Genomic DNA, 15,685 nt, shown 5'->3' on the forward strand with positions numbered 1-15,685 from the left:
TGAAATAACTTTTGTTTTTTTGGAGCTGAGTGTTCCACGGGGTGGAGTTAAGGTCTGAGTTTTGTCTGGATCTTAATTTAGATTCCAGGTGACTCATGTATGAACCCAGAAACAACCTGCAAGTCCAGAAGGGAGTCCAGCCCAGCACCGATCCTGGAAGAGCTGGTGGACCAGGGTTTAGAAACCCGGCCGCGTGGAGGCGGGGCCATGTGCTGAGGTATTTGTGAAGGGGATGCCGTAAAGGCGCGTTGTGTGTCGCAAACCAGGTGTTTACGGTGGGAAGGTGTTGTCGTAAAGTGGAGAGCGAGGGGAGGGGGTGGGGGTGAGGGAGGGGCGGAGCGCTGCGCTCTCAGACGGAGGATCATGGCGGATCATGGCCCCAGGTGTAAACGCAGAAAACAGGCGAACCCGCGGAGGAGCAGTGGTAAGTCCAAAGTCCTCGGAAACGGCGGCGGTGCCGTCCGGGCCGTTTCCGGCCGCGCTGGACTCCGCTCGGAGACTTCGGCGGGGGAGTTTTGTGGACTTTGTGCGGGCTGTGGGTGTTCCGTTATACCTGGCCGCCTCCGGACTGAACCGTTATCCGCCCGTTAGAATAAACCCGGCTCCGCTTCTCCCCCTCCTCTCCTCCTCCTTACTTCTCCGCACTTTTCTGCCTCTTTCCTCCACTTTTGTGCCACTTTGGCTCCGCCGCGGCACTTTGCGGCCCGTTCGGCGCCGCTCGGTCCGTTCGGGCGGAGGTTCCGTTCGGACCGCAGACTTTCTGCTCCTTCTTCTGTTTTGTCGGTGTTTTCCGGTGGATTTTGCGCCGTTCTGCGCGGAGTGTGTGTGTTTTTTTTTGTCCCGGTTTGACGTTATGTTTGTGTTTCCTCACTTTTAAAGTGTCAGTGCGCCGGAAGCGCAGATTAAACGTCACGAACATCAAACGTCACACCTGGACCACAAAACTGCAGACTTAGACAAAATGATTTTGCAGTAATGCCTTTAGGAGCTGCTGTTCTTTGTGGTTGTTGTTGTTGTTGGCGGGTCGGGGGCCTGATACTGTGGGAACATGTTTGCAGGAGTTCAATCAAAGATGGAGCGTTCTATTCAATGCTCTGTTTTCCTCTCTGAGGAGGAGCTGAGCGCTGAAATAAATATTCCATCTTTCAATAAATGAAAAATAGTATTTCCATTACACAAGTGGAAAATATTCATTGTTTGTTTTATATGACACCTAAATAGATCTGCATCATTTGAAATTTGACTTACAGGAGGCTGACAGCAGGGGGCAGAGTAGGTAGGCTCTGTGTGTGTGCACCACGTGTGCACCATGTCACACGGTGTACACACCATATGACAAGGTTCAACACGTGGTGCACACATCACCCCCAAAGACAGGCACCCCATCTGCAGCAGCTTTGAACTGACTCACTTGGAAACAGCTACTTTTGGTTGTGTTGTGATTATTGAGGAATGTTTTGATATTTTTATGATTCATTCTTTGTTTAGTTTGAGCGTCTGTGTGTCAGACTGTCTGTATGGGTTCCCCCCCTTGTCTGTGTGGGTTCTCCCCCGTGTCTGTGTGGGTTCTCCATTCTTCATTATGTGACCCTGTGACAGACTGGCGTCCTGTTCAGGGTGAACCCACCTCACACCCTGTGACTGCTGGGATAGGCTCCACCCCCCTTAACTGGAATAAGAGGTTGAAGATAAGTGAGTGAGTGAATTATTTCAATAAAAATAAAATACAATGAAATTCAGCAAATCTCATTTAAAGTGCTGTAATCACTTAAAGGTTGTATTCTTGATAAGTAATTAATTGATGACCAACATATTCTGATAATCTGTTACGGTGTCATGTGTAGTTTCCTCAGTGTGTCATGATAACGACTAAAACAAAAGTCATTTTACTAAACAAAATCTCCAGAAAATCTCCACATTTTAGATGCTGTAAATACGTAAAGTTTGTAATTTTTTTCTTGATTACTAATTAATTGATGAAGAATGAAGATCTTATTGAGGTGCTCGTGTAGTTGTGGTGTGTAATCTCAAGGTTGTGTTGCTAAACTTTGTTATTTTGTTGCTGCTATGTTGACGGGTCATTTCCTTTCAGTGTTACATTGTAACTTGACTAAGATACAAAAATGGTATAAATGAAGTGAAATTCATAAAATCTCATTTGAAGTGTTGTAATCACTTAAAAGTTTTATTTAAAAAAATTAACTGATGAAAAATATAGTCTGAGAATCTTATTCCAGTGTTCTTATAGTGGTGGTGTGTAATCTCGGGGTCGGGTGACTAAACTTTGTTACTTTGTTGCTGGTGCGTTTCAGAACCTGCTCGCTGTCCGTGGGTTCGTTTCCTCAGAGTTTTGTGATAATGATTAAAACAAAAGTAAGTACGTCCCCTCGGCTGCTCCCTTGTTTGCACTCGGGGTCACACCACAGCAGATCTCAGGTGGGTCCACATTTTGATTTGGCACAAGTTTTACGCCAGATGCCCTTCCTGGTGCAGCTCCACATTACACGGAGAAATGTGGCAGGGGCGGGGTTTGAACCAGGAACCTTCCACACTAAAATGGTTTCAGTGTGGAAGGTTCCCAGGATGAACCACTTGGCCGCCATCCCTGCCAAAGACTAAAACAAAAGTAATTTTACTCAAATAAAATACGATGAAATTCAGAAATCTCCACATTTGAGATGCTACAATCACTTAAAGTTTGTATTTTTTTTCTTGATTAATAAATGAAGACGAACATCGTCTGCTGATCTTATTACAGTGTTGTTAGCATGTTTAATCTGAGGCTCAGCTGTAGACGCCACACGCCGTCTTTCACTGTTACATTATAACAACTAAATAATGATGTCATCATTTCATCACTGTTTGCTTTGACTGTCAGAAGACATTTATCCATATTTTGTGTCATAAATTAAGAGCTAGTTGTCTGATTGGACACATGGAATCTTCATTCATAAATAAATATATTTAACATTTGTACAGGAAGCATAAACACGTTGTGATTATTCTGGTGCGTGTGTGTGTGTGTGTGTGTGCGCGTGTGTGTATGCGCTAATTAAGTCAGAAACAGGAGAGCAGATTTGCAACAGACTTGTGACGAATATTCCTCAGGTGTCTCCAGATGATCACAGGTCAGGAACAGGATCCAACTTGAGTAAACAGGATCAAAGACAAATGATCAGATTCTGCATTCAGGTTCCAGAATCAAAGTTCGAGAACATGATACAACATGATTGATCAGGATCAAAAATCAAGATCTGCTCCTTGATGCTGATTACAGGATTGAAGAAAATAGGATGTAAGTTCAGCAACCAGAATCAAATGATAGTTCATTGTAAAGCATCAAGAGTAAGATCAAAGTTCATCTGTGAGGTTGTACAGTGTTCGGGATCAAAGGTGACGATCAAAGTTTAGCAACCAGCATTTAAGTGCAGTGATCAGGATCAAAGGTCAGGAACATGTAAGCTCACCAATCAGGATCAAAGGACTGTGTCAGCGTTCAACAGTGAGGATTATGATTGGAATCAAAGGTTAGAAACATGACCCATCCTCAGTGCTCAGGGTCTACATTCAGGGTCCACAATCAAAGGTTGGGAACATGATTGATCAGAATCAAAGATCAAGATTAAAGATGACTGATCAGAAGCAAAGGCCAGGAAAAAATGGGAAACAGTGGTGAGAGCAATGATGATAAACGATCAGGATCAAAGATGAGTTCTCAGGATTTTGTGACTGTCTGACCATAAGTGCACTTTGACCCAAATCCAGAAGAGTACCTGAAAAATGTATTTTTTGGACAAGGGTGGTCCACTACAGTGTTGTAAAGGCTGGAATTTGGTCTTGTGGTTTGTCGTCCTGTTTGTCCTGTTCAGGGTCTGGTTCCAGAACTGAGCTATTTGAACAAACTACTGATCAATTTGTAGATTCATTTATTTATTTGAGTGGTGTTAAAAATGGAAGACTGTGTCACTCAGAGGATGAGAGAAACTGAGGATGAAACCAGGATACTGAATGATAAATTAAATATTTGTAAGAGGGGGCTTCAGCCCCATGATCCCCCCTTAGAGCCGCTGATGGCTGGCTGTGCTTTATGTGTTTTCACTTGTTTTTCAGTGTAGGTGATAAAGGCACCTCATTGGATGGTTTCTTACCTGTTCAGCCAATAAAAAAAATCTAAACCCATAAATATATTTATTTAGACGTGCGCGTGAGGGGCTGGAAATCACCTTTTTTCTCCTCCTGCTGACGACACAACGGTGACTGTGCGTCCGTACAGGAGCCATCATCATCATCATCGTCATCATCATCTTCATCATCATGTTTACCTGAACGCGGATAACGGGGGCTGACAGATGGCCTGGAAATAAACGGAACCAACGTCCGAGGCTGCGGGACGCGATTAAAGCATCTGGTGCGCGGACGCAGGAGCAGCAGCGCCAAATGTCAGCGTGCGCAGGTACAAACCGTTTTCCACTTTTCACCGATTCTCGCGGGATTTATCGAATGGACACGCGTGTGTGCATGTTGTCCGGGTGCCATTGATGTGTTTTTTGTTCCGCTGCACGCCTGCGGGGGTCTGCAGCCCAAAGAGAGGCGCTGTGTTCCTGCGCTTTTTGCGCACCGTGTGCAGCAGAACGCCCCGCTCCTCCTGCACGGCGCAGCCTCTCCTCTCCGTCCATTGTGTGCGTTGATTCGTTTCCGCTGTGCGGAGGGGAATGGCGGTCAGTACCAGAACTGCAGTGAAGGCGGGGTTGGTGCTTTTTTTCTGGCCCGGAGACAGACAGGTACGCAAGGTGATGCAACACCTACAAAGGTGCATTTGAAGCCGCCTGTGCTCCGAGCCGCGGCGCAGCTCCGTCTTCAGGCCCCACGGAGGCTGCCTTCGTTTCGTTTCGTCAGTCCCACCTTTCAGCGAGCTTTTCCGGTGAAAGAAGCGCACGAAGCTCCGTGCGCGCAAACAAGATGGCCAAAGGCGCACAGATTCCGCGCGCATCTCCTTCACCTGCTGCAACTTCCACCCGTTTCATTGTGGAGCAGGAGATGCTCTTCTGTGTTTTCTCCTATGGATGAAATTATTCACTAAAATAAGCTGTTTCTCATTTCAAGGGGTCACATCAGGCACATCTTCTAATTCAGGTGTCTGAAAAACTGATTTTCATTTTTTTTAGTCAAAAAATATCCAGTACACATGAAAGTGATATTTCACAAATGAAAACTATTTTCTAGCCTCTATGAAACAACTTGTGTGTGCCTGTTGCTTATAATAGGAAGGGCCTGCTTTTAGCCACGCCCCCTCATGGAGCGGCATCTCGCCCACAGCGCAGTGGGCGTGTCTCACCGAACAAGCATGACTCCACATAGGACGTTTGTCACATTCATCACTTTCGTCCAAAATGAGCTCTTTCAGGCTTAAATTTGCCTTATTAAGAGAATTTCAGTCTGCATTTAAAGGTGACAGATTTTTAAAACACAATTTTAGTTTGTTTAGATGCACATTGTGAAATAGAATTTAAAATGTTCCATATTTTCATGCACACAGTGCATGCTGGGATATGTTTCAGAGCCTTTTGCAGGATGTGGAAAAGATGGTTATGCAACAGAACAGAGACCGGTGGTATCAAACTTGGGCTCTGGGGGCTGCACGCAGCACACAAACAGGGTAAACAGTCTGATGTATCTTTTATTATTGGACAGTGTTGTATAAAGTACTGGAAAATTACACTTAAGTAAAAGTACAGATACCCATTAAAAAACGACTTTGGTAGAAGTTCAAGTCACTGATTGAAATGCTACTCAAGTAAAAGTCTTAAAGTATCTAGTATTTATTGTACTTAAGTATGACAAGTAATGTACAACTAAATGTACCCAAGTATTGAAAGTAAAAGTACAAGTAAATGTTAATAATCAAAAACGGACTGATTGTTTTTTTTATTAAAGTTTATCTCGGCTTGTAAATGACTGGTAGTATTAGTCAAAGTACTGAAAATTGTGCACATCACATAAAAACACTTCAGAAACAAGGTTTCAAAACCTAAACAAGAGTAGGCTACTCACTAGGTGTTCACAGGAAACACTTATTTATTTCTATATGTATTTATTTATTTTCATTGTTACATGGTTTTATCTTTTCTGTGTTTTGTTTCATGAGGTTCTTTTTGTCTCTTTCCCTAAAATTGTATTGTAACATTATTAGTCTATTATTATTGACTATTATTGTCTATTATGTAGACTATTATTGTTGTTGCTATAATATATGAATAAAAATAAATTAAAAAAATTACAAATTGACTCTTTTACAACAACGAACGCTGAGCCATTAATTATACAGAAAACAAATGAACATAAACGTGCTGATGTGAACAACTTAATGCTAACTTTAACACTGAAAACGCCATAGACATGCTGACGCGTTAGCATTGGTCCCGTTTTTAAGTTATAAAATACATCGATCAACTGTTTCAGAAGACCATAACAGGTTGGTTTAACATAAAAATATTAAATATGCTCTTCAGGGTTTTAGCGGGAAAAAATTAGGATAAAGCGAAATAAACGAACCCACAAAGTGCTTCGATCTGCGAATCACTGCTTCAATTGGTTCAAGGTTCAAAGCAAAGCTGTGCTGCAGAAAAGTTGATTACAGACCTGCTTCAGGTTTGTAATCAATGCAGAGAAATGATCATTTTCCTGACAAACACCCCCCAAGTGTGCAACTGCAAAAAAGCCGACCGGACATGACTCATGACAAATCGGCCTGACTTCGTTACAGTCACTAGTAATCAGTGGTGTCTCTGGGTGAAAACACGACTTTTTTGTGTGTGTGTGTTGTTTTTTTGTTTTTTTTGTAACGAGTAACGGCATGGCGCATAGAAAATGTATCGGAGTAGAAGTATGCAATTAAGGTCGGAAATGTAGTGAAGTAAAAGTGAAAGTAAGCTGAATTTAAAAAACTCAAGTAAAGTACAAAGTCTCTCAAAACGTACTTAAGTACAGTAGTGAAATATTTTTACTGCATTACTATACAACACTGTTATTGGAGATAGAAAACTTGTGTTTCTACATGATAAACTATTGTCACGGTGTATGTGTTTTTTAGGTGAAGCAGCGTAAAAACAATTTGCCTGTTAGCTGTTGTTAGTATCAGGTTAGATAGAAGTCAAAAGCAGGAGTAATTTGTGCCTTTTTTTGGTGTCCCACAGGTAATGCAAACTTGGTAACACTTTACTTGAAGGTATCATCATGATAGTGACATAACACTGTCATAAGTGTTACATGACGCAGTCATGTAACACTTATGACATAACACTGTCATAAGTGTTACATGACGCAGTCATGAATGTGTCATAAACATTATGTCAATGTCATAAATATTTATGACTGCTGTTATTAAGTGTTATTTGGTTTTTGTTATGACAAGCTGATACTTTTTGGTTGTCTTGAATATGAAAACTTGATATTAATCAAATTGACATAACCAGAAGTTGTCTTTGGCCTTTTTGGTCTTCACTTGTATGCCAACTTGTCAACATCCTATCTTACATATAAAGCTGACCGTGTGTGTGTGTGTGTGTGTGTGTGTGTGTGTGTGTGTGTGTGTGTGTGTGTGTGTGTGTGTGTGTGTGTGTGTGTTCTCTAGGCACAGCCACAGTAATTAAACAATCAACAGCAGACTTGCTATGGTGACTGAGGGCACCAAGGTGGAGGTCACTGGGGCCCTTAGGTTCAAAGTGTACGTGCGCGAACACACACACACACACACACACATGTTCAGCCATATAAATTAGATCACGGCCCGCTCACTGGAGCCCTTATTTTCTCAGTTCATGTGGTACTCAGGTCAGGAGTAGCATCACTCTTTACTGGCTGGCTACGGTGCACTTTAATTAGAATGCGAACAGTGTGCACCACGTGCAAGTTAAGGTTTGTGTTTTTTCACTTAAGATGTCCCTGCTGTGTACGGCTGCCACAGCGTTACAGCGATCTGACCTGCTGTCACCTTTTATTATCATTTACTTGAGTCACATGAATATCACAGATTGCTTTTGAAATGTAATGATGACAACATACACACAATACAACACAACTAACTTCACCTTAACTAAAGGGACGTGAAATATATGATGACATGGATAAAATTCATCTCTATTATGATGGTTCTGTGGTTGGGGTGTGGATGGAGTTTCATCAGTTGACTTCCTGTTCCGGAGCACAGCGGTGTTCTGCTGTATCTGTTAGCTGTTTGAACTGAGCTGTTTGAGTTCTTTGAATTAACAGTCTTTTTCAAGACTTTTTTACTTTTTTTTACTTTTTCACCGTGCTCCAACGCCTAAGGAAGACCTCTAACGGTCGAAGCATCGCGACGGAGCTCTTTTATTAGCTGGCCTTCATCAGCGTTGGCAGGCTAACTAGCTTGCTAACGCTTTCGTTTTTATTTTTGTTTTATTTTTTAGCACTGTTGTCGTGCTGCTCCACAGCCTGTTCAGTGGATTTTTATTTTATTTTAGCACTGTTGTCGTGCGTTACCTGTGCTGCTCCACAGCCTGTCTAGTGTCGGATTCCCTGTTTGGGAATCCGCTAGCTTAGCGTAGCTACTAGCTCTTAGCCGTTTTAGCATGGCGGCTTCTCCTGTCTCTCCCGTACTTTTCTGCTCTGGGTGTGAAATGTTTAGTTATTCCTCAGCCTCCTTTAGCAGTAACGGTACTTGTAATAAGTGCAGCTTATTCGTAGCTTTGGAGGCCAGGCTGGGCGAATTGGAGGCTCGGCTCCGCACCGTGGAAAATTCTACAGCTAGCCAGGCCCCTGTAGTCGGTGCGGACCAAGGTAGCTTAGCCGCCGTTAGTTCCCCCCTGGCAGACCCCGTGCAGTCGGGAAGGCAGGCTGACTGGGTGACTGTGAGGAGGAAGCGTAGCCCTAAACAGAAGCCCCGTGTACACCGTCAACCCGTTCACATCTCTAACCGTTTTTCCCCACTCGACGATACACTCGCCGAGGATCAAACTCTGGTTATTGGCGACTCTGTTTTGAGAAATGTGAAGTTAGCGACACCAGCAACCATTGTCAATTGTCTTCCGGGGGCCAGAGCAGGCGACATCGAAGGACATTTGAAATTGCTGGCTAAGGCTAAGCGTAAATTTGGTAAGATTGTAATTCACGTCGGCAGTAATGACACTCGGTTACGCCAATCGGAGGTCACTAAAATTAACATTGAATCGGTGTGTAACTTTGCAAAAACAATGTCGGACTCTGTTGTTTTCTCTGGGCCCCTCCCCAATCAGACCGGGAGTGACATGTTTAGCCGCATGTTCTCCTTGAATTGCTGGCTGTCTGAGTGGTGTCCAAAAAATGAGGTGGGCTTCTTTGATAATTGGCAAAGCTTCTGGGGAAAACCTGGTCTTGTTAGGAGAGACGGCATCCATCCCACTTTAGAGGGAGCAGCTCTCATTTCTAGAAATCTGGCCAATTTTTTGGGATCCTCCAAACTGTGACTGTCTAGCGTTGGGACCAGGAAGCAGAGCTGTGGTCTTATACACCTCTCTGCAGCTTCTCTCCCCCTGCCATCCCCTCACGACCCCATCCCCGTAGAGACGGTGCCTGCTCCCAGACCACCAATAACTAGCAAAAATCTATTTAAGCATAAAAATTCAAAAAGAAAAAATAATATAGCACCTTCAACTGCACCACAGACTAAAACAGTTAAATGTGGTCTATTAAACATTAGGTCTCTTTCTTCTAAGTCCCTGTTGGTAAATGATATAATAATTGATCAACATATTGATTTATTCTGCCTTACAGAAACTTGGTTACAGCAGGATGAATATGTTAGTTTAAATGAGTCAACACCCCCGAGTCACACTAACTGTCAGAATGCTCGTAGCACGGGCCGGGGCGGAGGATTAGCAGCAATCTTCCATTCCAGCTTATTAATTAATCAAAAACCTAGACAGAGCTTTAATTCATTTGAAAGCTTGTCTCTTAGTCTTGTCCATCCAAATTGGAAGTCCCAAAAACCAGTTTTATTTGTTATTATCTATCGTCCACCTGGTCGTTACTGTGAGTTTCTCTGTGAATTTTCAGACCTTTTGTCTGACTTAGTGCTTAGCTCAGATAAGATAATTATAGTGGGCGATTTTAACATCCACACAGATGCTGAGAATGACAGCCTCAACACTGCATTTAATCTATTATTAGACTCTATCGGCTTTGCTCAAAAAGTAAATGAGTCCACCCACCACTTTAATCATATTTTAGATCTTGTTCTGACTTATGGTATGGAAATAGAAGACTTAACAGTATTCCCTGAAAACTCCCTTCTGTCTGATCATTTCTTAATAACATTTACATTTACCCTGATGGACTACCCTGCAGTGGGGAATAAGTTTCATTACACTAGAAGTCTTTCAGAAAGCGCTGTAACTAGGTTTAAGGATATGATTCCTTCTTTATGTTCTCTAATGTCATATACCAACACAGAGCAGAGTAGCTACCTAAACTCTGTAAGGGAGTTAGAGTATCTTGTCAATAGTTTTACATCCTCATTGAAGACAACTTTGGATGCTGTAGCTCCTCTGAAAAAGAGAGCTTTAAATCAGAAGTGTCTGACTCCGTGGTATAACTCACAAACTCGTAGCTTAAAGCTGATAACCCGTAAGTTGGAGAGGAAATGGCGTCTCACTAATTTAGAAGATCTTCACTTAGCCTGGAAAAAGAGTTTGTTGCTCTATAAGAAAGCCCTTCGTGAAGCTAGGACATCTTTCTACTCATCACTAATTGAAGAAAATAAGAACAACCCCAGGTTTCTTTTCAGCACTGTAGCCAGGCTGACAAAGAGTCAGAGCTCTATTGAGCTGAGTATTCCATTAACTTTAACTAGTAATGACTTCATGACTTTCTTTGCTAACAAAATTTTGACTATTAGAGAAAAAATTACTCATAACCATCCCAAAGATGTATCGTTATCTTTGGCTGCTTTCAGTGATGCCTGTATTTGGTTAGACTCTTTCTCTCCGATTGTTCTGTCTGAGTTATTTTCATTAGTTACTTCATCCAAACCATCAACATGCTTATTAGACCCCATTCCTGCCAGGCTGCTCAAGGAAGTCCTACCATTATTTAATGCTTCAATCTTAAATATGATCAATCTATCTTTGTTAGTTGGTTATGTACCACAGGCCTTTAAGGTGGCAGTAATTAAACCATTACTTAAAAAGCCATCACTTGACCCAGCTATCTTAGCTAATTATAGGCCAATCTCCAACCTTCCTTTTCTCTCAAAGATTCTTGAGAGGGTAGTTGTAAAACAGCTAACTGATCACCTGCAGAGGAATGGTCTATTTGAAGAGTTTCAGTCAGGTTTTAGAATTCATCATAGTACAGAAACAGCATTAGTGAAGGTTACAAATGATCTTCTTATGGCTTCGGACAGTGGACATATCTCTGTGCTTGTTCTGTTGGACCTCAGTGCTGCTTTTGATACTGTTGACCATAAAATTTTATTACAGAGATTAGAGCATGTCATAGGTATTAAAGGCATTGCGCTGCGGTGGTTTGAATCATATTTGTCTAATAGATTACAGTTTGTTCATGTAAATGGGGAATCTTCTTCACAGACTAAAGTTAATTATGGAGTTCCACAAGGTTCTGTGCTAGGACCAATTTTATTCACTTTATACATGCTTCCCTTGGGCAGTATTATTAGACGGTATTGCTTAAATTTTCATTGTTACGCAGATGATACCCAGCTTTATCTATCCATGAAGCCAGAGGATACGCACCAATTAGCTAAACTGCAGGATTGTCTTACAGACATAAAGACATGGATGACCTCTAATTTCCTGCTTTTAAACTCAGATAAAACTGAAGTTATTGTACTTGGCCCCACAAATCTTAGAAGCATGGTGTCTAACCAGATCGTTACTCTGGATGGCATTTCCCTGATCTCTAGTAATACTGTGAGAAATCTTGGAGTTATTTTTGATCAGGATATGTCATTCAAAGCGCATATTAAACAAATATGTAGGACTGCCTTTTTGCATTTACGCAATATCTCTAAAATCAGAAAGGTCTTGTCTCAGAGTGATGCTGAAAAACTAATTCATGCATTTATTTCCTCTAGGCTGGACTATTGTAATTCATTATTATCAGGTTGTCCTAAAAGTTCCCTAAAAAGCCTTCAGTTGGTTCAGAATGCTGCAGCTAGAGTACTGACGGGGACTAGCAGGAGAGAGCATATCTCACCCGTGTTGGCCTCCCTTCATTGGCTTCCTGTTAATGCTAGAATAGAATTTAAAATTCTTCTTCTTACTTATAAGGTTTTGAATAATCAGGTCCCATCTTATCTTAGGGACCTCGTAGTACCATATTACCCCATTAGAGCGCTTCGCTCTCAGACTGCGGGCTTACTTGTAGTTCCTAGGGTTTGTAAGAGTAGAATGGGAGGCAGAGCCTTCAGCTTTCAGGCTCCTCTCCTGTGGAACCAGCTCCCAATTCAGATCAGGGAGACAGATACCCTCTCTACTTTTAAGATTAGGCTTAAAACTTTCCTTTTCGCTAAGGCTTATAGTTAGGGCTGGATCGGGTGACCCTGGACCATCCCTTGGTTATGTTGCTTTAGACGTAGACTGTGTTTCATAATTATTGTATGGCCTTGCCTTGCAATGTGGAGCGCCTTGGGGCAACTGTTTGTTGTGATTTGGCGCTATACAAGAAAAAAGTTGATTGATTGATTGATTGATATTACCTGTGCGTAGAACAGGGAACTCAGCTAGTATGTTATAAAATCAAACTAGCCGAATACCTGGGTGATGGTTGGGTGTTTGTCATTGCTTCACCTCTGAAAGTAGGAGTGTTAGAGAACCAGGACTGTATTTGACTTTGATTAAAGCCATTAGTAGTATTAAAGATGGAATTGAATGAGATTTAAGGCAACTTTAATACATCTAACTGCATTTTGATCTTGCACTTTGTGTATTTGTGTGTTTGGGGGGGGGGGGGGTTGTGTGTACGTGGGGGAGAGTTGCTGCAGTTACTGCTGCTAAGCAACAGGCCAGTCATGGGCAGACATACATATGTACCCACCCACGTACATCTGACTTTTATATACAAGATATTATCAGGCTCCAGTCACACACTGCAAATCATTCCTACAGTTATTCCTGTTTCTGAAACATGTCCAGGAAAATTGCTGTTCTGTGATAAATAAATGCAGTAATTAAGTTATGATTGCTATTTTTAAGGTAAGTGTCATTGCTGGATCAGTGAAGCGAAATGCAGAACGTCTGATGCTCCTGCCAGCAGCGTGTGCGGCACACGGGCACCTTTTGCTGCTGCTTAAGTTAGTGTTTGGTTGTGCAGTGCCTTTCCTGTTACTGTAAAGCGCAGCGTTACAGTACAGCTCAGCTGTAATGGGCCTTTCACATTGAACGCGTCAGAAGAGTCAAATGCGTCGGTCTAAAAATCATTATTTTCAATGAAACGCGTTGCTTTTTAGATGTGTCAGAAGCGTCGCGTCAAAAGTCGCTTCTGACGGGAGCGCGCATTGCTGCCTGTCAGCAGGCTGACGCGGTCAAAGTTCAATCCAATCCAACTTTCGACGCTCTGAGCTGTGATGTAGCTTCGTGCTGTCCAGTAGGAAAGTGGCAGAAACCACTGATCTGTACAAAACAGAAACGTGTGACAGGACTAATCATTTAGAGAGCAGTTTTCTGAAGAAAAATCCTTTGAAATGTTTTTGTTGTTGTCTGTTACCTCAGAATTTCTGATTACTGTTAAAAAGTCTAGAACACTTGTAATTAAAATAGCTAAATAAATCAATAAATGGTTCTTTAGAAACCTTTTATCTGTAAATTAAAACCACCTGTTATTTCAGATTAGATAATTTCTTGTTTAACATAAGGAACCTCAGACATTTATTTTTAGACAAAATAACATGGAAATTTGTACATTTTTTTAAGTCTGGTAGATTATTCATATCTCATTTCAACCAGAAAAACAGACACTGTAAATAAATACAAATGTTTATTATAAATGCAACAGGAAATAATTTAACAACGACTGCAGTGTGATTGTAAAGTAGGATTTCTGTGACATAAACCTCATGATGTTTTTTTTATATACAGTCATTTCAACTTGTAATTTCGTCAAAATATGTAATTGCCTTTAATGTTGTTATCAGGACAGAGTCATTTCTAAAATAGGAATTTGAGCACAATAAGTGGAGAGCTTCTATCTGTGCAAATGTCTTTGGACTTTGGAGAAAAAACATTATTGTATGGCTTTTGCCTTACAATATAAAGCGCCTTGGGGCAACTGTTGTGATTTGGTGCTATATGAATAACATTTTTTTGATTTGATTTCGTGGACATTTTTAATGATCCGTTCATTTATTGTTAAAATATAAAATGAAACAGCTTTTTAAAAAATAATAAAATAGTTGCTGTTGAAAGAGCCTTTTATTTAGAAGCAGGTGATGTTCTGCTGGATTCTCTGGACCAGATGAAGGTCTCTTCTGCAGCTTTGACTTCTGGTGGTGTTGCTGAAAAGCAGAGATGTTTTCTTTCGACTGGACTTCGTGGTGTTCAGCTCATCAATAGAAGTCTGGTTGTCTGCACAGCAAATGTTCCTGATTGGGACAAATAAAAATATTTCTTTAAATATAATAAGTTATTTAAAGTTGAGCTTTTGTGGTGTCTGAAAAAAGCTGTAGCTTTATTTGGTAAAAATAAAAAAGACTGAACCATTTACAAATTAAAGCGTTCACTCAGATCAACTGTGCTACAAGGCTACGCTAACGTTAGCCGATCATTAAACCTTCACAGCAGTTCAGTAAACGTCATGTTTTATATTTTATTCTCACCTCGATAAAGCTGCAGAACTAAACTCTGTTGGTCAAACTGGGACTTCACATACTCATATATCCAAAAAGTGGTAGATTTTGGACTGAGTGGGTTTGTTCCATCACCCCGGCTGCCTGCCTCGCTCTGACCAGTGATGATGCCTGAAGGTCGGCTTCTCCGTGCAGGTCGATATCCCACCAAGTCGTCAGTCCTCCCTCGGTCGGCGTCACTCTGAAAAGTAGCTGAAAAAAAGCTTCTCCCAGCAGGGTGATGGAAAATCGTTCTACTGCTGTTTTTAAAAGCTTTTTTTGTGTTTCAGGCGACGCAAGATGGCGATCACTGAACTTTTTTCAGGTTTTGGAAACAGCCAGAGTGTGACGTAGCAATCTCCGCCCCCTTGCCGCTTCCAAAGCAAAGCGTCTGACGTCATGACGCGTTGCAAATGCATCCAACAGATTGGAAATAGAGCTGCAACAACTAATCAAGTTAATTGATTAAAATTGATTATTAAAATAGTTGTCAACTAATTTAGTCATTGATTAGTTGCTAAATAACTTTGTTTTACCGCAAATGTTTCGTTTCTTCCATATAATCAAGCGAGCTTTGCTTTTAATCTTAAACCAGTGAAGGAGTGCTTCGAGCTGCTGCTTCGTTGGTTTCATTTGTTTTAGTGCTTTATCTTAATTTTTCTCCACTAAAACCCTAAAGACCATATGTCTGTGAGGAATATTTATGACCACATAGTTTACAAGTTATACAGAGAATGTTGCACATATAATGAGTCGGCTACAGTTTTTGATTTAAGTTTTGATGATTAACTGGTTATGCTAATTGCTCATTTGCAGCAACAAAAATACCTC

At 41.4% G+C, this 15,685-nt stretch overlaps 1 protein-coding gene across 1 annotated transcript in view; it reads left to right on the forward strand.

Annotated features, from left to right (window-relative positions):
• Positions 1-351: 351 nt before the first annotated feature.
• The window catches only part of LOC117505945 (zinc finger E-box-binding homeobox 1-like), a gene marked incomplete at its 3' end in the record, with an annotated part of 179,063 nt that continues 163,729 nt past the window's right edge, over positions 352-15,685 (forward strand). The window contains exon 1 of the mRNA XM_034165483.1: positions 352-424. Within this exon, the coding sequence (XP_034021374.1) occupies positions 364-424 (61 nt within the window). The remainder of the gene's footprint in view (positions 425-15,685) is intronic.

Source organism: Thalassophryne amazonica, unplaced genomic scaffold, assembly GCF_902500255.1.
Source record: "Thalassophryne amazonica unplaced genomic scaffold, fThaAma1.1, whole genome shotgun sequence".
Classification (NCBI taxonomy): domain Eukaryota; kingdom Metazoa; phylum Chordata; class Actinopteri; order Batrachoidiformes; family Batrachoididae; genus Thalassophryne; species Thalassophryne amazonica.